The sequence below is a fragment of the Leopardus geoffroyi genome, chromosome E1, assembly GCF_018350155.1.
Source record: "Leopardus geoffroyi isolate Oge1 chromosome E1, O.geoffroyi_Oge1_pat1.0, whole genome shotgun sequence".
NCBI lineage: Eukaryota > Metazoa > Chordata > Mammalia > Carnivora > Felidae > Leopardus > Leopardus geoffroyi.
Window position 1 is genome coordinate 20,563,366 of NC_059330.1, and position 24,021 is coordinate 20,587,386.

General features: G+C 40.9%; 1 protein-coding gene across 3 annotated transcripts in view; it reads right to left on the reverse strand.

Moving 5' to 3' along the window:
* Positions 1-24,021, reverse strand: part of MYO1D (myosin ID) — a 368,653-nt gene that overhangs the window by 207,261 nt on the left and 137,371 nt on the right. For all 3 annotated transcript variants that reach the window (XM_045488082.1, XM_045488080.1, XM_045488083.1), the window contains exons 14-15: positions 21,102-21,234; positions 6,309-6,475 (exon numbers count right to left, since the gene is read on the reverse strand). In XM_045488082.1, coding sequence (XP_045344038.1) covers positions 6,309-6,475; positions 21,102-21,234 — 300 coding nt within the window. The remainder of the gene's footprint in view (positions 1-6,308; positions 6,476-21,101; positions 21,235-24,021) is intronic.

Here is a 24,021-nt window from a genome sequence, read left to right on the forward strand (position 1 = left end):
TCAATTACGTAGACTTGTCTTTCCACAATTCTGTCTTTTAAAAGTTAAGTTTAATACGTTTATTATGATTATTAGTATGTTTCAGGTTTCCCAACTTCTTTCATATTTTCTATTAGTTGTGCTTTCTGTTTGCTTTTTGCCATTTTCTCTTGGATAGACTTGAGTTTTCTTCATTTCATTTTATTTTCTCCTTTGATTTGAGAGCCATCCATTCAACTGTGAGGCAATGCACTGTTAAAGATGGTGGGCTCAGAAGTCAACTGCTCAAGTTCAAATATGGCTCCACCACGTCCTGGCTCTGTGACCTGGGGCAATTTCTTAACCTTCCTGTGCCTCAGTTTCCTCATCTGCATAAAATGGGGGGTACCATCTTCTCCTTATCTGGTTGTCACTTCCAGTGACTTAACTACATGCAGAGCTCTCAAAACAGTGCCTAGTTCTCTCTCTGCCCCTCCCCCACTCACATGCATGTAGGTACTCCTGCACTCTCTCTCTCAAAATAAATAAACTTTTGAAAAAAAAAGAAAAATAGTGCCTAGTATATACAGTGAGCACTTCACAATGTTAGCCACTATTATCATTATCTTAATATTTTTAATATCTAAAAGTTATATATTTATATGAAAATATATGCTTATATTTTCCTGTCTAGTTAATTACCATCTATATCCTTCCCATAAACAGCACAAAAGTCTTTACTTCTTTATACTTCTCATCCCAATTTTAATTTTTGTTCCAGATTATTACCAAAGACTCCCCCCGCCCCCGCCCCGCGCTTACAGTTGATATGTTTTTAGATGCAACAAAAGTTTTACTGATTTGTTCAATATTACTTTTTGCATTCCATTTTTCTCTTCTGCATTTATTTTTCCTTTTGCTCTAGAAGACTTTTTAGAGAGGATCTATGAATACTAAACTCTTTGAACCTATATATGTCAGAAAATATTTTTATTGTACTCAGACTCTTAAATGATAATTTGGCACGGAATAAAATTCTAAGTATAAAGTTCACTTCCCCTCACTGTCAAGATATTGCCGCTTTGTCTATTTGCATCATATGTTGCTAATGAGAAGTCTGATATCCATATGATTCTCATTCCCTGGTAGTATTTTTTGTCTCTCTTTTTTTTTTAGGAGCTCTAAGTATCTCTCTTTATCTCTTAACATTCTAAAAGTGAACATAATGTACTTAGGTTTCATTTTTTTAAAAAATTCACATGCTTTACACTGAAGGTATTCGTTCAGTCTGAAGATTTCTGTCTTTTTTTTTGGGTCAGGAAAATTCCTGGCCACCATTTGTTCATACAGTGCGTCCCCCCTCTTCTCTCCGCTCCTCTCACTCCTGCTGAACAGGTGTTGGCACTCCTGGATGAAGCTTATGTACTGTCTGAGCTTTCTTTAGCATCTCCCATCTCATTTTCTGTCGTGAGATCTGGAAGAAGTCTTCGAACTTGATCTTCCAGCTCACTAATTTGCTTTTTAAAAGAAGTTTAACTTTTTTAAATTGTGGTAAAATGTACATGCAGTAAAATGCACACATTTAGGTATACAACTCATCAAGTTTTGAACAATGTATACACCCTTAAAACTGACATCCGTTAAGATGCAGAATATCTCCACAATCTCAGAGAGCTCCTGGCTCTCCTTCTCCATCAGTTTCCCCACTCCAGAACTCACTCCTGTCCTGGTTTCTATCTGTTCTTGAACTTCATATAAGTGGCAGCATAAAGTATGTATTCTTTTGTGACTTATCTTTTTTCTCAACATAATGTGTTATTCATTCCCTCTAACGCTGGTTAGTAGCCACTGTACAATTATCCGACAAGTTGCTGACTCATTCTCCTACTGATGGGTAATTCTCTCTTCAGTTGTGTTTATTCTGAATGTGTTTAATCTCTAATGATTCTTTTTAAAAAAAATTATTTATTTTGAGAGAGACAGAGAGAGCAAGCAGGGGAGGGGCAGAGAGAGAGAGAGGGAGAGAGAGAATCCCAAGCAGACTCCACACTATCAGCTCAGAGCCCGATGTGGGGCTCGAACTCACAAACCGCAAGATCATGACCTGAGCTGAAACCAAGAGTCAGACGCTTAACCAACTGAGCCACCCAGGTGCCCCTCTAATGATTCTTTTCAATATTTACCTGTTCTTGTTTCTAACTTCATATTCCTATTATAGGACCATAATTTCTCTCCTTCCTCTCTCTGAAAATATTAAACAGGCTTATTCCAATGCCATTTACTCCTTGGTCTGATTCCTCAGGGGTGAGGTTCTGCATCTGTTGAGATTACTGTCTCTTTTTCATTGTCTGGTCTCTCTCAGACATTTGGCTGTGATCTCGTCTACTTCCATAGAGTCCTTCTGTGTACATCTTGGCCTTGGTTGACCTCTAGTCAAGTGGCTACTGTTGCTTCCTGGGTGTTGGCCATTGTGCCTACGATGTCTCCCTTGTCCTGGCCACTGTGGCAAACTCCAGCACAGCAGCCGGGATGGCTTCCCGAATGGCAAAGGCAGTCTTTCCTTAAAACTGCAACCTTGGTTGTACCTGGGTCTTCCCATCTGTTTCACATCAGATTTAGGAGGGAGTCCTATTTCCAAGTTCACTGAGACGACCCCCCCTCCCCCCCCCCCCCCCCAGCCTTCTTGATTCCATAGCGTGGTTGTGCATTTTCTTGGTTTTAAAGACACACAATTTACATTATTTGGGAACATCAGATGTTCTTGGGGTAGAAGTGGATTTAAGCTTACACTGCTAAGACCGCCCTTATTTGAAATTCACAGGTTCTTTCTGATCTTTCCTATTGTATTTTTATGTATGTTTTAGAAAACATATTCCCATCCTTATGGCATGTGTCTCATGCCAAGAAAAAAACACCAAACCCTCCTGAGTTGAATGTAGAAGATATGTATGCACTTACAAAATTCCTTGTCTCCTCCAAGTCAAGCTTGCTTGCTTACTGTTCTCTTACCTCAGCTACTCTCCACGGCTCATGGAGTCGGATCATGTGTCTCACGATCACACATTTTCGGTTCAGCCCCGTCCTATAGTTACCCAGCCCCCACCCTGCTCATTTTAATTTCTGATTTTTTTATGGGTGGTAACAAAATAACAAATTCTGACTGAGCAGTTGCTACAATTCTAAGAGTAATAACAGCAGACAAGCAATCTCTCTAACATAATTCTACACTGTTTGAAATCAAGACTCAGAATGAACACATCTCTATTCATGAAAACATTCCAACTTTACAGCCTCAATAAGCAAATGAAACACCAAGTCTAAAGAACAGTATGATTTTAATAAGGAAGATGGTCAGTTTTGAGCATGACCTTTTGATCGATGTCAAATCAAATTCGAATTTTCCAGGCTACTGTGCTTTACTCATTCTAGGGGGTCTCCATTTAGCGCAATCTCTTTCACTTCTGTGCAAAGGCAGCTGAACACCGGTGGAGAAAAACAGTAACGCTGGTCGCCTCACTGTCCATTTATAACCTCAGATCTCACACGGACACTCAGATCTTCCTGGTGGCAATCCTTCCGTATGAACCTGTGCTTTCCCACTCTCCAAAATGAGATTTCCTACTTCCCCTCAAACCTCCCACACCACCCCTCCTTGTCCTCACTCTCCACTCCTGGTCTCGCCTCATACTTGATTAAGGACACAGAAGCAGTCAGATAGGAACATGTTCATCAGCCAGCTTTTGGGCCTTTCTGCATCCGTATTCGTATTCTCTGTCTTTTGTCCTGTTGCTATGGGGGAAGTGTCCCCGCTCTGACCTAGAGCTGACAAACCTTCCACCTGTGCTTGGGATTCTGAGCCTTGCCTTCTCAGGGATATCACGGTGATGACAATGACCTCCCTTTCTCCTGCACCACCAGGTTCTCCCTCTGTTCCGCGTCAGCCCCACCTGCATACATTCCCTAGTGTCTCCTGACCTCACATCCCACTCCTGCTCCTGCTTCCTTCCATTCTTCCTGCCCTCATTCACGGCATGGATACTTGAGTTGTCTACGGGCATCTGGCCTCTCGCTTCGCCTTCCCAACCTGTTCAGATCGGGTTCTGCACAACCTATTCTCCCTTGACCCCCATGTTGCCAAATCTAATGCTTAAGCTTCTGCCTTTATCTTACTTGATTGCGCAGCAACATTTGATCTGGCGACTCTGCTTTTTCTTTTTGAAATACCATCTTCTTTCGGCTTCTGTGACATAACCCTCCCCTGGCATCTCATCTACCTCACTGGTTGCTCCTTCTCTTCTCTTCGGTGGTTCCTTCCTGTCAGATCGCACAGGATCTGAATGGGCTCCTTCTCATGTATCCAGCTCTAAGACTTTATATAGGACGTCTACATTAACTACTCCAGCATCTCATCTCCAGCCTGCGCTTCCTCCCGGAGCTCCAGATATGTGTGTTTAGTAACTTACTTAATGTTTCTACCTAGATTTTTAGTAGCCATTTCAAACCTAATGGTCAACAGACAAATCTCAGTTCTGTCTTTGCCCCTGTTCCACGACCTCCTCAAGCTTCTCTCTTCCCCTGTCTTTTGTCGGCATATGGCACTATGCTTACCCAGATGCTCATGCCAAAACCTAATTGTCACCCTCTGTTCCTCTCTATTCCTCTCTTATCCAGCCAATCCGTGAGCAAGCCTTGCCAATTTTCCCCTAAGACATACCTCAAATCTGTCCGTACCCTTGGATCTGTAAGAATCTCTTGCTCAAGGTGCTATCAAGCCCCCTTCCCTGGGCTCCTACAGTGACATCCCTAAATGTCACCTCGCTTCCTATCCACACAGCAGCCACAGTATCTCCTCAGATAACTGTAAGATTGTGTTGCTCCTGGCTTCAAATCCACCAACGGGTTCCCACCACATTTAGCCAAAATCGCAATTGTTTAGTCTGGATTACAGAATTTGACATGATCTGGCCCCTGTCCACCTCTCTGATTTCATCTTACACCACTGCCCTGTCAGTGAGCAGCCTCCAACCACATGGCTACATTTGCTACCTAACATACCACACTTACCACTACAGTAGAGCCTTTCTCTCACTGTTCCCTCTGCCCTACCTGCCCCTCTCTCTGACCTCTGTATGGCTGGTTCCTGTCAGCATCATCTCCTTAGAGACTCTTCTGACCAACCAATATTTTATCTATTTATTCACATTTTGTGGAATCTGTAGTCTGTAGAAAATGTTCAATGAATGTTTTTAGATAAATAAACAGATGGAATTTAAAGGGACTTGATGGGTCCCAGTTGTCCGCTATCATCATCATGACTAACAATAAATAACAGCAGTGATGATATCTTACATATAGTGAATGACTGCTATATGTCAGGTTCTATTTAAAAAAAATTTTTTTAATGTTTATTCATTTTTGAGAGAGACAGAGAAAGAATGAGAGTGGGTTAGGGGCAGAGAGAGAGAGGGAGACACAGAATCCGAAGCAGGCTCCAGGCTCTGGGCTGTCAGTACAGAGCCTGACACGGGGCTCGAACTCACGAGCCGTGAGATCATGACCGGAGCTGAAGTCGGACGCTCAACCAACTGAGCCACCCAGGCGCCCCATGCCAGGTTCTATTCTAAGTGCTTTATAGATATAGATATATAGATATGGATATGGATATGGATATGGATATAGATATAATCTTATTTAATGCTCCAGAAACCCTGAAAAGTAGTTACTATTATTACCCCCATTTTATACATGAGGAAACAGAGGCATTGAAAGATTAGGTGATTTGCCCAAGGTCAAAAAGCTAAGAAATAGCAAGGCCAGAATTCAAACCAGGTAGACTAATTTCAAGGTCTTCATGATTAATTGCTTAATATTTTGTTGTTATGATAATTACTAATACTGGTAATGACAAAGCAGCATTAATTGAGCATCCATTATGTGCCAGGCACCTAGCTTTTTTAGTTAGGCTAATTTAATGAGGTAGTATTATACTCATTTTATAGATGCAGAAACAGAGTCGGACATTAAATTTCTGGCCTAAGATCACACCGCAAATGAGTGGCATACCCCGGATTCCAACCCAGATGTGCCTCCGAGTCCATGATCTTCCTCCCATGCTATACGGCCCACATCTTCTCCCCAAAGAATGAATCTTTTCTCACGGCCCATAAACTGCAGACTCAGGGAGAGTCTCCTGCTGACTCTGAGAAAGTCTTTCATATTTGCTATTCCCTCAACTCTTATTCTTTCAACAGATATTTAGACTATCTGACACGTGCTGACGAAGCGTCACACACAGGGAGCACTCCGGAGTTCTCAGGGTCTGCCAGGTTCTTTGTTTAGTCCATTCTCACCTGTGAAGAAACTTCTCGTAGGTCTGGCGGAAGGCAAACCCCGCCCGCCGCACCCTCACATTTTCCAGTAGTCCAAGATACTCTACTTGGTGGCGACAGCGCTCATCGTCAAATATCTGTGGGGATTTCTTGTCATTGGGTTTGATGCAACGTACATAATAGGGCTCCTAAAGAAATAAATCAGCAAATGGTAAGTTTCACTGGAGAAAAATCCCAAACTAAGGATGCTAATGTGTAATCAGTGTTAATTGTGTCAAATTAAGCTCAGTGCCTCCAATTTCTCAGACATAAACTTGGGAATAGTTATTCTTCCTTCTCCTTCAAGACTGGAAGTTCTTGTGCATTTAGCTAAAATTTTGCTTTATTATATTTTAGGAATCATCAGGAATTGTAGAAAGGGGATAAAACTAAGGGGTAAACAGTTGAGACATGTAAACATTGAGTTTATGTGTCTTGACAGAAAGAAAGTTAAAAAGTACTAGAAAGAGTAATTTAATAGAAAGAGGCAGGAGCCGTGCTAAAGATGAACTGCCATGAAGAATGTGCAACGTAAGCACAGCCCTGGCACATGGCAAGTGCTCCATAGTGTCAGCCACCATCATCACCACCACTGACATCATCACAGTAGTTTGTGCTTTTGAAAACGAGATTAAAATTTATAAGGAGAGAAGTTGCAAAACCTCCTGTAGGTGTCAGGGACTCTAAGAAAGAGCCTAGCAAGAAATCCCTCCCTTTGGGCCAATTAAGTTTTGTACCATGCATCAGATCATAACTCCTTTTAAGTATAAAACTGTGCTGGCATAGATCCTGGTCTGCTGAAGGTAACAAATTATCACTGGATGAATCAAGGAGGTCAAATGTATCCTACTTGCAGAGTAAAGAGTTACGTTCCCTTCTCTGATCTATTACCTAGCAGACACACAGATGCACTTTAATTAAGAGATAGAGTCTTCTGTAGATAATTAGGCAATTTTGAGCTCCACTGTGGGCTGGAGGTAAAAAGTAGTAGTAAATAATTTAAGAAGTAGGAGAGATTTGAAGAATGAGAAGTTACTTGCATTCTGAACGGAGTGAGTTTTCAACATCTACACAGGAAGCTCCAAGTATAGACTTATCATGCTACTTTCCATGATGAAAAAAGAATGCCACTTTCTTCCTTCTTCTAGGCCCTACTGTATTGGTTTTCTATTGCTGCTGCTGCAGATTACCACGGAGACTGCTTAAAAGCACAAAGTTGAACACAAATCAAAACGGCTGCACTAACGCTCCAGTGAGGTTGGATCTTAAAGGAACCTTCTTCGTCTCTTCCGCAAACCTCCCTCCTCCCTTCTTAGCCTTTTGCTCCAGGAACTTGGTACCCAGCCTAAAGACACGAGGAAGGGGGCTGGTATCACCCACACAACTGCTGTCAGAACAGGCTAGATCCTGTGTGTCCCTATAAAACGCCCCAGCCCCTTCCTCTGGGAGGGCTTGCAGTTTTTGAAGGCCCTGGCCTGCTGCGCAATAAAGCTGTCATTCCCCTTTATCCCAAACTCTATCTTCGAGTTATACTTCGGCTCTGAAACAGGGAGGTCGCTTTTTGACAGCACCACAAATTTAGTGGCTTAAAACAACACAAATGTATTCTCATACAGTTCTGGAGGTCAGCAGTCTAAGATGGTTCTCGCTGGGCTAAAAATCCTGGTGTCAGCAGGGCTCTTATTTTCTAGAGACTCTTAGAGAGAACCCACTTTCTTATCTTTTCCAGCTTCTAGAGGCTGCCCACATTTCTTGGCTTATGGCCTCCTTCCATCTTGAAAGCCAGTAATGAACAGCCTATTGAGTCTTTTGAATGATATACCATCTCCCTGCTTCTGACTCTTCTGCATCCTTCTTTCCCTTTGAAGGACTCTTAAATTTACATAGCGCCTACTTGGATAATGCAGGAGAATGTCTTTATTTTGAGGTCGAAAATCAGCAGTCTTTACTCCATCTGCAACCTTCATTCCACCTTGTCATGCAACATAACATGTTTACATGTTCTGGGGAGTCAGGCATGGACAACCTTGGGGGGCTCTAATAAAATCTCAACCCCCACCCCCGCCTCTCTGGACTTTGTCCCAGGTTTCTACCACAGAACTTCTAAAACCCTTGGAATTTCCTCAGTGGTAGGAGTATCTTTGTTATGCTAATGAAACAACTCAGACCCAGTTCCCAGACAGCTCCAGGACGAGGTGGGGGGGGGGGGGGGGAATGTAGTCATCACAAAAACCCTCCACAGGATTAGAGGGATGGGACTTTCAGCAGCCTGACCTCCAGGGAGGGGAGGAAGGCTGCAGGTTGAGTCCAATCACAGACTCAAGATTTCACCAGTCATGCTTAGGTCATAAAACCCCGATTTTAAAAAACTCAGACACCGAGGCTCCAAGGAGCTTTCTGGTTGGCGAACATATCATCCCATGGGGAGGATGATGGACCCTATCTCCACAGGGGCAGAGGCTCTTGCTCTCTGGATGCCCAGACCCTCCAGACCTTGTTGCTCTGTGTATCTCTTCATCTGGCTGTTCTGGGTAGTTAGTGTCAGGATTGAACTGAATTGTAGGACACTCTGTTGGGGTCACAGAGACCTGGAGCTGAAATGCAGAGCCCATTATTCTGCCTGGCATACCTGCCTCTTTTCATCACATCTGTGGCAGATTTAAAAAACAAACAGCTTTTTGCTGTACCTCCCAACGAGAGGTGAATTTTCCACCCCACTCCTGGGATCTGGGCTGCCCTTGTGATGTGTCTTACCCAACAGAATATGGCAGAAGTGATACTGGGTTATTTGTGGCGACTCATCCTTGAGAGGCTTTGAACTTTTGGAACACTTCTTCCATCATGTGAAGAAATCCAGGACTAAAAACTAGATGAAGAAAGAGGCCAAGGTATCCCAGTCACCCAGCATGTGAGTGAGCCATTTTAGACCATGTAACCTCAGCTGACCACAGCCACCTGGTGAGCCCAGCAGGACTGGCTCGTGAACCCCCCAGATCATGAGACACAATAAACTGTTGTTCGAGGCACTAGATTTGAGGGTGGTTTGTTATCAATTAACAGACAACTGATACTTCTTCCCTATTCTGGAACACCAATCCTTGGCTTAGGTATTAAGCAAAGGATCGATATTGTTATAAAGTACAAGCAGAATCTTACAAATAGTGATGAGTGACAAAACGTTCACTGAATCTGTAAAGGAAGATTTATAGGGAAAGACTGCAGCTCCCTTTTAAAATCTTTTTTTTTTTTTTTGTAATGCTTATTTATTTTTGAGAGCGAAAGGGTAGGAGAAACAGAGCATGATTGGGGTTTGGGGCACAGAGAGGGAGACACAGAATCTTAAGCCGGCTCCTGGCTCTGAGCTGTCAGCACAGAGCCTGACACGGGCTTGGAACTCATGAACCGTGGGATCATGACCTGAGCCGAAGTCGGACACTTAACCAACTGAGCCATCCAGCTGCCCCAGTGTGGCTCACTTTTTAAAAGTTTAAGTAAATTTAAAACAACCTTAATGGGATGGGGAAGGGAGGTGGGGGTCCTATTTATGTGAGGGCTATAGGGCTTTTATTGCTTGATGAATAAACTAAGTGTCACTAGCACAGCAAATATCAAAATGCTACTAAATCTATCTGTACACTTTGGCAGTGCTGTAACAGGATAAGCATCACATTCGGAGAAAGGGGAACCCTCTTGCACTGCTGGTGGGAATGCAGACTGGTGCAGCCACTCTGGAAAACAGTATGGAGGCTCCTCAGTAAACTAAAAATGGAACTATCCTATGATCCAGCAATTACACTATTAGGTACTTACCCAAAGGATACAAAAATACAGATTCAAAGGGGCACATGCACCCTAATGTTTATAGCAGCATTATCAACAATAGCCAAACTATGGAGAGAGCCCAAATGGCCATCAACTGATGAATGGATAAAGAAGATGTGGTATATATACACAATGGAATATTACTCAGCCACCAAAAAGAATGAAATCTTGCCATTTGCAACGACATGGGTGGAACTAGAATAACATTATGCTAACTGAAATAAGTCAGCCAAAGAAAGACAAATCCTATATGATTTCACTCATATGTGGAATTTAAGAACAAAACAGATGAACATATGGGAAGAGGTGGGGAAGAAAAGAGAGAGAAACAAACCACAAGAGACTCTTAACAATAAAGAACAAACTGAGGGTTGATGGAGGGAGGTCAGCGAGGGAGGGGCTAGATGGGTGATGGGAATTAAGGAGGGAACTTGTTATGATAAGCACTGAGTGTTGTATGTAAGTGATGAATCACTGAATTCTACTCTTGAAACCAATATTGCACTGTATATTAGCTAAAATTTAAATAAATGCATCTAAATAAATAAATAAATAAGCAAGCAAGCTGTATTTATTTTAAAAAAGAGAATAAGCATCACACAGAATCAGGACACTTGGGCATTCACTGTCTCTGCTCTTAACTAACTATGATAGTCTCTCTGGACCTAATTATCTAATTTATAAAAAGAGGGTATTGGGGCGCCTGGGTGGCGCAGTCGGTTAAGTGTCCGACTTCAGCCAGGTCACGATCTCGCGGTCCGGGAGTTCAAGCCCCGCGTCAGGCTCTGGGCTGATGGCTCAGAGCCTGGAGCCTGTTTCTGATTCTGTGTCTCCCTCTCTCTCTGCCCCTCCCCCGTTCGTGCTCTGTCTCTCTCTGTCCCAAAAATAAATAAACGTTGAAAAAAAAAATTTAAAAAAAATAAAAAATAAAAAGAGGGTATTAGGGCTTCCACTTCAGTAATGACAGACTAGTTTAAACCAACACCCATGCTGCAGACATCTAGAATCAGCAATTCAAATATTTAAAAAATTTTGCTTAAAGACAGTGGAGAATTATGGGGACCAGAATCTAGCAGGACCGTGGAAGTTTCCAGGTCTGAGAAGTCCTTTTTCCTGGGGGAATTTCCCAACTCCAGAGGAAGCAGATGGGATCTGGGTAGAGGTTTTGGCAGCCTCAGGGGGCTAGCAGGACAGAGATCAGAGAGCAGGGCCTGAAAAGGAGGAGGTCATGGGTAAACCCCTCTCACTTTGGGCTGGGATCCGAAAAGGCTGCCACTAGCAATGAGGGTGAGTCAGAAGCAGGCAGTCCCTCACAGGGACTTGAAATAGCATAGCTCTTGGTTGCCTAAAAGGAGCCAAGGTAAATCTTTCCTGGAGAAAGATTACATAAACTTAGGTCTCCAGTTATTTCTATAAACAATTTTGCCAATATTATGTTGGGAGCAAAATAGAAATTACCCAGACACATAAGGAACCATGATAACAAGAATTAGAAACAGCAAAACAGTATACAAAACAGACAGACCTGCGGGGATCCACATAATGGAGTTAATAGTGAGAATACAATTAACTATGCTTACCATGCTCGAGATGACAAAAGACAATACTGAGAATTTTTAGAGAATCAGAAACTATGTATGTAAAAAATGAACTGAATCAAATTAAAAACACAGGACTGAAAAATACAATGATGGAAACTGAGAAGTCAGTAGGTCAGTAGACAGGAAGATTATGAACAGCTGAAGGTGGGTGAGAAGAAATTCCCCAGAGTGAAGCATGGAGAGACGAAAAGATGGAAACAAAAGGAGAGAGGTTAAGAGGCATGGTAGCTATGGTGAGATGGTCCGAGTAACTCAAATCCTGAAGGAGAGGAGACAGAAGGGGAGAAGCAGTATTTGAAGAGCCAATAGCCAAGAGTTTTGCAAAACTGATGAAAACCCAACTAAGACAAATTGAAGAAGTCCTATGAATTGGGAGGATAAAAAACAAAACAAAACAACAACACTACACTCAGAGAGTCATAGTAAAACTTCTGACTACCAAAGAAGAGCAGCCAGAGGAGAAAAGATCCATTACCTCAAGGAGCAACAAACAGACTGACAGCTGACTTCTCACAAGAAACCACGGGATCCAGAAGACAAAGGAGTGTTATCTCTGAAGTGCTGACAAAATTGCCAACATAGAATTTTGCACCCAGCAACAATATTCTTCCCAAACGAAAACAGTATACAATATTTTCAGGTAAACAAAAGCAGAGACTCTGTCAACAACAGACTTCAAATATAACAGGATAAAACTCAGGCATAAGAAAAATGGTCCCAGATGAAGGTCAATGGTACAGAAAGGAAAAAAGAAGTGATAAATGGATAAATCTAAACACATACTGACTATATGTACTAACAACGATGATGATGTCATCTTGCTGGCCACACGCGTGCACACATGTGCACACGCACACACACATGTACACTTATAATACGTGACCAAAATAGCATAGAAGTTGAGAGGAAGGCAAATGGAATTAAAATGTTTTATGGACCTTGCATTGTCTAGGAAGGAGGTAAAAGTACCAAATAGTATTAGATTTTTTATATTCAAGAATGGGATTATAATCACTCAAATAACCACCAAAACAATATTATGATATAAATCTTCCAGAATAATAAAGAATAATCACAACACTGAGTGGCAGGGGTCAGAGGGTGAGGAAAGGGTGCCTTCTGAGGTTTAACTAAATATTCTGACTAAAGGACTCATGGGCACATGTGGCATGAGTCTACTCAAAAACATGGCTTGCCAACAGAAGTGTCACAGTCCTTGCAGCAGTCCACACAGCAGTCAGGTGACAGCTTAAGGACAAAGAGATAAGACCCACATGGGGCAGGCATGGAAAGTACCCTTGGTTTAAAAGCCTCATGCCCCATAGTATCTAATATCCCTTAATGTAGGTCTGAAGACATAGCTTCCAGGGTTCTTAAAAGGGACATGCTTAATACAGGAGTCACCACAGTCAGGGAAGCCCACATAAATCATCTCCACCAGACATTTGTTATTCTCTCAGTGGAGATGCAATTTACAAAAAGGGGTAATTTTTAAGTCATAAGAAATGTTGCATAGTAATACTGTCGAGATACACCTTACTGGGTTAACAGGGGAACAGAGCTAGAAATTTGACTGAGGTTTAGTTGTGAAGCAGAAGGAACAGAATTTTGCTTACTCTTTGCCCACAATCACCAATCTAAAAGAAAGAAGGAAAGAGAAAGAAATACAAAAGCATCAAACAGAAAGCACTAACGAGATAGTCCATTTAAATGCCACATATAGAAACTACATTAAAAGTCATGTAGAGTAATGACATATTCAAAAGACAAAGATTGTCAGATTGCATAAAAAAACAAATCTTACTATATGCTACTTACAAGACACATACTTGAAACACAGGGTTACAGAAACGTTGAAAGTAAAAGGGTGGGAAAAGATACACCAGCAAACCTGGCCAAGAGAGAAGGTGGTGTAACTGTTTTATTCATGCAAAGGCAAAAAATGATACAGAAATAGAGAGGCATTTCATAATGATAAATAACTCAAACACTAGGAAGAAATAATAGTTCTAACTTGAACAAGCCTAAATAAAGTCTTAAAATACCTAAGGCAAAAACAGAAGATACAACAAGGAGGAAGAGACAAATTCAGAATCACAGATTTTGGCATTTTCAGCACTGACAAAACTAAGAGCTTAGTAAGAACTGGACAACAATATAATTAGCAACCTTGATCTAGTGGATGTGTACAGAGTATAACACAAGTTATTTCTCTCTATATAAACAAAATATATAAAGAACATTTAACAAATTTTTAAGGATTGAAATCACACAGAGTATATATCCCCTGACCAAATGATATTAAGCTGGAAATCAAGAGCAAAGGATAATTAGAAAAATCGTATACGTCTGGGAATTAAGAAACATAATTCTAGGTGACCTTTGGGTCAAAAAGAAAATTACAGTGTGAATTTAGAAATATTCTGAACTCAATAATTTATAATTATGTGGGCAAAGCAATCTTTGTATAAGGTATTACTGGAGTAGTATAAGTAACTTCACTAAACAAAAACCAGTTAAATGGAATTTTACCAGTACTGATGATGCACAGGAAGTTAACACTAGCTCACACACTAATGACCAACTAAGGGGTGGGGGGGGGGGAATCCTATCCATCCTGTTCAGTAATATAAAATCTTCAGTTAAGGAATCTACTGGAAATACTCTCTCTATATTTAATCAGCATTCTATCTCAATTTATAAATGCCGCCTCCTCTCTCGTTTATAAATATCCAGACTGACTCAGCCTAAGAAACTCTAAATTTGACAAATTCAAGAGTCTTATAAAGATTAAACTGAAAGAGTTAATACTGATCTCATTCTCTGGCATGTTTTAGCCTGTTTCTCCCTCTATTTTATGTAAAAAACATTATTTGTGAAGGCACACTGATCGGTCTATGTATTAGCCAGAAGGCACTGTAGTTAGACATCTGCCTATCTAACTTGCTTTGAACACTGCCAAATAGAGTCACAGGCAAATTCAAGTTCATTTAATAATTTACTGACCATCTGTTTAGGGTGCACCTCATGAGATATCAAGAGATATATAAAATTAGTAGAACTCACTCCCTATGTTTAAAAGACTTATAATCCAGGTGGGGAGACAAGGCATGCATTGAATACATTGTGTAGATTCTGAGACAAAGTGAGGGGTCAGGACTTCCACTTCTGGTGGTGGAGGACCAAGCAATGCTACAACCTTCCTGATGAAGTCATTAGGAAAAGCGCTAGACAGATATGGGAAGGGGGGGAATCTTCTCAAATGCATCAGAGAGCTAATAAGATAACCAAGATGAGAGTAAGACTACAATGGAAAGCAGTGGGGCCGGACTTCAGGGCAGTTTTCATCTGGACAGCCACGAGACTACCACAGCTTCTGATGGCCTTGTGGGGCCAGGGGGCTGCAAGTTGGAACCCAAAGCCATAGACAAGGGACACTGGTCTGCAATCCTAAAGAGCTAACCCTGGGAGTCCAAAGTGGATGGAAAACAATTTGGTCCATTGCTGACCCACTCCAGATCCTGAAATTGGATTGGGGTGACCCTGGATTGTCAGAATTTGTCTGATACAACTTTAAACTTAAATGTTTAATTTTTCTGGATTCTTTTTCTTTGACCAAATTGACCATTTGTATCTTTTTTTTTTTTTTTAACATTTGATGTAATCACTACTATATTTGGATTTATTTCTACCATCTTAATTTATCCTGGCTTTTCTATGTTCTTTAGTCTCCTCTTTCCTATGTTTTATAGAACTGATTACTTACTTCTCATTCTGACCTCAACCCAACTCATTTCTATTCTTTTACTGACTACACGAGGGAATTTAATATGCATTTGTGTGTTATTAGGATTACAAGCTAAGTAATGTTTGTATTATTTTTCTGAATAACCGATGACCTTAAGCACTTGAATTCTAATCCCTTATCCTTCTAATTTATATACTATTATTGTGCTATTGGATTCTCATCTGTATTTGTTAAAGTTTATTTTTATTTGAGGGAGAAAGAGCAAGCAGGGGAGGGGCAGAAAGACAGAGGGGGAGAGAGAATTCCAAGCGGGTTCTGTGCTGTCAGCACAGAGCCCGATGTGGGGCTCAAACTCACAAACTGTGAGATCATGACCTGAGCCAAAATCAAGAGTCAGACGCTTAACCGACTGAGCCTCCTAGGCACCCCTATTCTAATCTGTATTTTTAATCCAATATTATTTTAGTTTATTTATGCACACCCACCTATTTACCAATTTCTTTGCTCTTCTTTTTGCATTTCAGACTTTCATTTTGTATACCCTTCCTCCATCCTGATATGTATGTATATCCTTTAGAACGTCCCTTAGTGCGCTTGTAACCCTCTCCTCTTTTTCAGAAAGATTCTTTATTGTGTCTTTGTTCTTGAAACAAATTCATTCTCTTTGCACAGAATTTTGGTTTACAGTTCTTTTCTTTCAGCCTGTTATTCTTTTAAGTGGATCTGCTTTTAAGGCATTTTCTTAGTCTTTGATGTTCTGGGATTTCACAATGTGCCTAGATGCAGATTTCTTGTAACTGTTCCAGCCTGGGATATACCAGACTTCCTGACTCCAAGAGAGTGTTATCTTTCATCACTGTAGAAATTCTCAGCAATATACCTTCCAATATTGCTCTGCCCATCCTCTCCTTTCCATGAGTAACTGATCAGATGCACGTTAGACCTTTTCATTTTGTCTTCCATGTTTCTTAATAGTGTTTCTTTTTGCTTCATTTCTTGGTCTAAGTAGAATCCTGGATAATTTCCCCACTTCTTTCTTTCATTCCTCTATTCTCTCTTCAGCTTTGTCTAAACTGATGTTAAACCTATCCTTGAGTTGCTAATTTTAATTTCTATCAATTGCCTAGTTACTTGCTTTTTCTCATATTTTTAGGCCTTTGATTTCTTGAAACATACTAAACATTCTTGTATTGTTTCTGATAACTCCATTCTAAGAAGTTTTCATGACTCTGACTCTTGCACCTGGTACTTTGTTCATGTGTGTAGTAATTCTTTGTGGTGAACTCCTTATTTTCCTTAAAACTTTATCTGTGGAAATTCTTGAAGGTCTGGTTTGAAGGTGGTTTCTTCAAGGAAAAAAAAACTGTTTGCTTCTATCATATGCTTGGGGATCCCTGGCCATGACCATTTCAAACTAAACTGTTGATTTAAGCTTTTTAGGCCATCCAGGTAGTGTGAGTTTGGATTGAAAACCTCATGAAAACTTGCTTACAATGATAATTCTCCAGAAGTGTTCACTCCCGCTTCGGCTCAGGGCCATGGACCAATATAGGCAGTTTTCCTTTCAGAAAATGAGGGATTATTTCTTGTTCACTTTATATGCATCCCTTTGAGGATGCAGTCCTTTGGAGACCTGCCCATGTGTGTGCACATGCACGTTTGTGTATAATCTCTTATTAGACACTCTACTTTGGGCAGGCCCTGGGCTTCAGTTGAGGACCCAGCCTTGAACACCTATGCCCAAAGTTACCTACTTCAACAAATCCCCAAAGAGACAGCATCTTCTTTTTCCTTAACTTCTGCCTTCACTCAGTCTGTGGCCTGCATGTTCCTTACTTTCTTATTAGTTCATGGCTGCATTCAAGAAGTGGATTTTTATGTTTTACCTAACATCTTAGTTGTTTTCAGTCGGTTTTAGTAGGCGCTTTCTTCACTATGTTCCCAGCAAATGCATTAGTCATATATATTTTTAAGATCTTCCCATGGTCCTAGATGAAACTGGTATCTAATTTTATTTTCTCATATTAACCTACTATGAAGGGAATATTAATCTCATAAAATGAGTTGGGTAGTGGTCTTTTTCCTATCCTCCAAAACAGTTTATATATAATAGGAATTACTGGCTTCTTGGCGGATTTATAAAATGTATCTGTAAAACCATCTGGGCTTCATGTTCTTGGCAAACCTGGGAGAAGGCAGACTTCTGATTAGTAATTCAGAGTCGTTAAGGTTACTAATTTATTCAGATTTTCCATGTCTTCTTGAGTTAATTTTGATAACATATTTTTCTAGAAAATTAATTTTTCAAGTTCACTGGCATAGAGTTGTGCACAATATTCTATGCCTTATAAAAATCTCTGTATTATATGAATACACCTTTTTTTCATTCATAATATTGCTTTTTCTTTTTTATCAGTTTCATTAAAGGTTTGTCTATTTGACTAATTTTTTGACCTATTAATTTAAATTTTTGCTTTTTAAAAGCCATTTTCTTACTTCTGTCTTTGATTTTCTTTGGGATTCTTTTTCCGGTTTCTTGAGTGGAGAGGTGAACTTAACTCATTTACTTTCAATCTTGTTTTTTTAATAAAGATATAACAAGTGGATCACTTTAGCAGCATTCTACAGATTTTGATAAATTCTTTATCATGTAGGTCCATGTATTTTATAATTTCCATTGTGATTTCCTCATCAATATGTGAGTTATCTAGGAGAGAATTTTTCCCTCAAGTTCCCAAGCACATTAAAAAAATAAATAAATAAAGGCTGCCCTTTATTTTTATTTGCTGTGAGGATGGAGACTATATCTAAATGGTTATAACTTCCTTTGTGATCTAGTATGTGGCCAGTTCTTGGAAATGTTCTATGTATACTTGAAAGGGATATGTATTTCCTATTCCCTGGGTGCAGCGTTCTTTTGATCCATTAAAGTTTAAATTTGGTTTTCAACGCTTCTGCCTTCTTACTTGTCCGCCTGAAACATCAGTTTCTGGTACAGCTGGTTTAAAATCTCCCACAAGGATTGTGAACTTGTCAACTTTCCTTTTAAAATTGTTTTCAGGTTCTTTTTTGCTTTATGGAGTTTATGGATAATCACAGCTATATTGGTAGGTACCTAGTTCAAAATGACTCTATTGTCTTGGGTGTTTTCATTTATTGTTATTGATCTCTTTATCTGTATTACTACTTTTTGTCTTAAATTCTATGTTCTTTCACATTAATATTGCTTTTAATCATTTTGGGGGGGGGGGAAGGGCTTGATGCATTCTTGCTCACCTCTTTCTTTTTCATCGTTCTGCATACTGTTCTGTTTCAGTGTCTCCTAGACAAGCATATGCCTGGATTCTCCATCTGTCTAGTCTTCTTAGTCTATTTACATTTACGGTGAATACCGATTATTTACATTTATTTTGTGTTTTCTAAAAGTAACGTTTTCCTTTGTTGCTTTCCCATCCACCTTCCTGCCTTCTATTGGGCTGGGAGGATGTCTTTATTCCTCTTCTTGTCCCTGTTCTCTCCCTCATTCCCGCTCCTCCACGAACACCCAGACTGGGAAGCTATAGCACAGACTGCCAGGCTCGCTGCCTACCTCCTACCCAGCATCTTTTGTTCTGAGGCAGAATCCTTACTTCTAGCTAGGTGAGCTGCTGACCAGAATAAAAATGCACTTCCCAGCTTCCCTGGAAACTTGGCATAGCAAACAAGATGGAAGGAGCATGCTGTGTGAGGCACGCAGGAAGTCTCTTAGGGCAGAGGCCCCAGTTGCCACCTGGGGCCAGGAGGATGGACGCCAAGTGCCAAGTGTGGCTGAGCAGAAAGACAGAAGGGAGCCAACTCCCTAACCATCTTAAGGGTGCCATACCCATCCTGGAATACCTTCTTCTGTACCTTATTTACAGGAGAGAGAAATAAATGTCTCTCTTGTTTGAGCCCCTCATTTGGGGATCTCTCTTTTATTAGCAGCTGAATGCAATTCCTGAAACAGAAATTACAGATGGTTCTAGAATTTTAATTTTTATTTAGAAAGAGAGAGTGTGCATGCGATCAGGGGAGGGGCAGAGAGAAGGGGAGAGAGAGAATCCTAAGTAGGCTCCACACCAGGCATGGAGCTCGATCTCATGACCCCGAGATCATGGCCTGAACTGAAATCAAGAGTCAGACACTTAACCAACTGAGCCACCCAGGTGTCCCTGGAATTTTTGTTTTTTAAAAATGCACATTTAAACACCAATTTTAGAAAATAATGGTGATTCTTTTGTAGTTAATGAAATACATCTAATATGTTTTATAAACCATAACATATTCTATAAGCATGTTTTATAAGATTCTGTATTCTCCATTTCTTGGGTCACACGCCTCCCTTCTAGGTTCACCGTCCCTCTTGCAGGATGATGCAGGTTGGAGCTGACATGCACAGAGAAGCTAAGGGACAACAGGAACACTTCTAATGGTGTTCTGGTCTTCGGTCCTGGTATCCTCAGCCCTGCCTTTCTGGAGGTTTGATTCTACAAGTCAACAAATTGTGCTTATTTGTTGTCATGTGGGGCCGAAGAAACCTGACAAAATGGAATAGAACGCTACTGAACAGATGTGTTCTTGTGCATTTGCCTAATTTATCCACAGTGAAGTAACCAGAAACAGCATACATTTAAATTCTTAGAAAGGAAGTTGTTTTTTTTTAAAAAGATAATAATGAAGAATAAAAAACACATGAAAAGCACCAGAACAGGGAAATTAAAAAAAAAAAAAAAAAAAAAAAAGAATAAAAATAATGAGCCCCAGAATGCTGCCTAATTTATCAAACTTATCAACAGCAGCAGTTTGGGCTAGAAATCTGCTCTTTAATGGGGGGAAAGAAACAGACTTAACTTATCAAACAGTACTACACCTGAAAGGAACAATAAAAAGAAGAAACAATGGTCAGTAATACAACATTTTATTTCAACTTTTGTAACAGCTTAAGGACAATACTTAAATACTAAACTTCCTCTTGAAACTCTATCTGGTCATTTTGTATATGGACACGAGATACAGATGGCATATTACTGTTTTTTAAAAATCTTTATTTATTTTGGGAGAGAAGGAGCATGAGTGGGGTAGGGGCAGAGAGAGAGGAGACTGGCCTGAGCCGAAAGCAAGAGTAGGACGTTCTACTGATGGAGCCACCCAGGCGCCCCTGGCATATTACTGTTTAATTCAAGATTTATTTATTTTTTAAGCCAAGCCCTCTCTTCAGTACAGGGCTGAAGCTCATTTTGCTAAGCACACACTCTATTTTAGTTATATACGTAGAGTTTTTAAAGATCTCACTAAGAGTTTCCCCTTGTCAGCAACCATAAAAAACTCAAATTTAATGAAAAGCATTTCATCTGGCATACAACTATTTCAGCCAGCCATGTTAAAGAAAACAAAACAGGGATAAGAATTCAATTACAACATTCACTTTAAATATCTATATGGTTCAGTGCAATTTATCATAATCACCTAAAAAGCGAATCATACGTTCTCTATAACATATATCAAGAGGGAACCAATGACAGCAAATGGTGCTGACCACCATCAAAAGTGGCGATAAAATGGATACGTAGAAAAGAAAATAATTACCTTTGATGCAAGGTTGTCCACTAAAGCGATCATCGAATTCTTAAACAAGGTGGCAGCGGTCAGAGGTCGCTTGGTCACCTCTGTAATACTCAGTTTGCCTTCGGGCCACATATTCTTCAGCACGGGATTTGAACTGAGAAGCACAGAAAGAGCAATGAGAATGTTACATTCAAATAAGCTGAATAGAAACTGCTAAGGAATCCTGCTGGGCTGCACCCTGAAGCCACAAGGGGACTGCAGACTGGAGCCCCAGTGGAGTGCACACTGGAGCCACAGTGGAGTGTAGACTGGAGCCACAGTGGAGTGTAGACTGGAGCCACGAGTGGACTGCACCCTGGAGCCACGAGTGGACTGCAGACTGGAGTCACAAAGCCTACCTGGAAAAAAGACTCCATCCAGAAAATTATGCTGAGAGAGCATAGTGGCAGATACCATATCACAGATGGAGAAGATGTGTCCAAACTATCCTACATTTAAAAAATTCTTGGGGCACCTGGGTGGCTCAGCTGGTTAAGTATCTAACTCTTGGTTTCAGCTCAGGCCATGATCTCATGGTTTGTGAGTTCAAGCCCTGTGTTGGGCTCTGCTGATAGTGCAGAACCTGTTTGGGATTTGCTCTCTCCCTCTCTCTGCCCACCCCGCCCCTCTCTCCCTCCCTCTCCAAATAAATAAATAAACTTAAAAAAAAAAAAAAACAAGATTCTTGGGGCACTTGGTTGGCTTAGTTGTGGAGCATGTGACTCTTGATCTCGGGGTTGTGAGGTCAAGCTCCAGGTTGGGTACAGAGGTTACTTAAATAAATAAACTTAAAAAAATTCTTTAAACTTCTTTAAAGTGACATCTACATTATCATTACCTAGGACCCTCAAATGGTTAACACGGCTCTTACAATACATACATAAAATCAAAAGATTTGGGTGGTCCGCAGGAGGAGGACAAGCCACTAGTGAAAAACGATGCTCAATGTGGCATGGCAGAAAACATGGGCACGAAAGGAGCTTCTCATCGGAAGAAACACTCACACAGAACAGATAACACGACAAAAAGCCAGCTCTTTCTAACAAGGCAGACAGGAATATAAAAGAACCATGTTTACATTGCCTTCCAGTAAATCCCTCACTGCAGCTGAATTTGCACACTCATTTACTGGCAGTTACAATATTTTATTGATGTGACACTAAGACTGTTGCCATCCAATTCCTATGGTGTACTTCAGGCCAGTTTAAATGCTAAAAATTATGTAAAAATCATCATTTAGCTCTGTGGAGACGTTTTTTTACAACATGCGTGGTGGTCTCAACTCTGATTTGCTTCCTGTTTCATTTTGGGTGTCTTTGATTTTAAAGTAATTGGAACTCAAACTGTTGTTTCCTGGAAACTTCTTTCTTCCTGCCTTCCTTTCCTCCTTCCTCCCTCCCTTCTTCCTTCCTATTTGTGCACAGTTGTCACATGACGTTACATCGGCTGCAGGTGTACAAACGGTGACTCTGCATCTCTAAATGTCATGCAGCGCTCACATCCAGTAGCTACCACCTGTCATCGTACGATGCTATTTGTCAGAAATCTTTTTTTTTTTTTTTTAATTGGGGGCTGAGAAGAGAGAGAAAGGACTCGGCAAGGACATTCTCTGCTGTGTTTACTACTGCCATCGCTTTGCCCGCTGTTCTTTCCCTGGTGTAAAACTGAGAAAACTGAGGTGGTTCCCCAAATACCTAGTAAACTTCTGCACGCAGAGGCCCGAAATGACAGGTGTGAGATGCCAGAATAAGTGCGCAGAGAGCAGAGAGGAAAAAGGGAGAGCTGAAGACTGACCGGGCCTGTACAGAGCAGCACTCCCACCCCTCGCCGCTGCTAGCGGGGGGTGCTGACTACCACCGGAGTGGCGCTAAAATAACCCCATGATCTGTGTGTGGCTCAGGGTCCCCATTTCACCCCTCCCTGCTCCTGTCCCTAGTTTCCCGGTGAGCACTGACCATCAAAATGACCGCATAAGGGCGTACCGTTTCTCCTGAAATCTTCCATTCTAGTCTTTAGCAGAGAGGATTTAAGGTAATGGTTTTCAACCCTTAGTTCAGAGGAGGCCTGGGTGTCTCCCTAACACTTACTGAATAGAATTACCAGAAAGTAGAACATGTGTGCTTTGAAAATTCTGATGCAGCCCAAAGACTGGAGATCGCAGACTTTGAGTCCATGCGGTTGCTGCCCCAAATTCCACCTTACTCACTGTTGGCCATAGAGATTATTCCCATATTACTTGGTAAATGGAGGGAGGAGAGAAGGTTGGAAATGAAGGAAATAAGATGTTTATTATGATTATTGTTAAATAGTTGAATTCATATATAATGAACCAAAAGCGATCCATACAATCATTCTAAAGAGAAAGAACTCTTCAGGCCCGTAAGTCATGAATGTAATAATAAAATAGTTTTCAAATGTCTAAAAGAACCCTTTTCTTAAAAGGGAACCTTATATATCCAGAAACCCAGTAGGCTTAATAGATAAGACAGAAGTTGCATGGCTTAGAAGTGAGGAAGTCAAGAGTGAAGTCTGTGCACCTGGCGTGCCACCTGCCGGCTCCCTTCCTCTCCATTTACACACACAAGCAGCTAAGCACTATGGATTCTATGGGTAATAGTTTTCACTTTCAGTTAATAAACTAGATTCTCACTGCTATTTGACTCTCCAAGCAAGTTTTCCAATAGGGGAGGACAGCCTGTCATACCAATGCAAATATTCCATGTCATGGTCAGATTTTTCACTGGAAATAAACCCACACGCAGCTTTGTTTCTACACGAATCCTGTGAGCTTGGGATTACGTGAGCCCAACACTAGGAGGTGGAGTTCCTCTCACTGAGCTGGACCTGTGGGCCAGAAAAAATTCACGAAGGTAATGAAGGCTGGGGCGCCTGGATGGCTCAG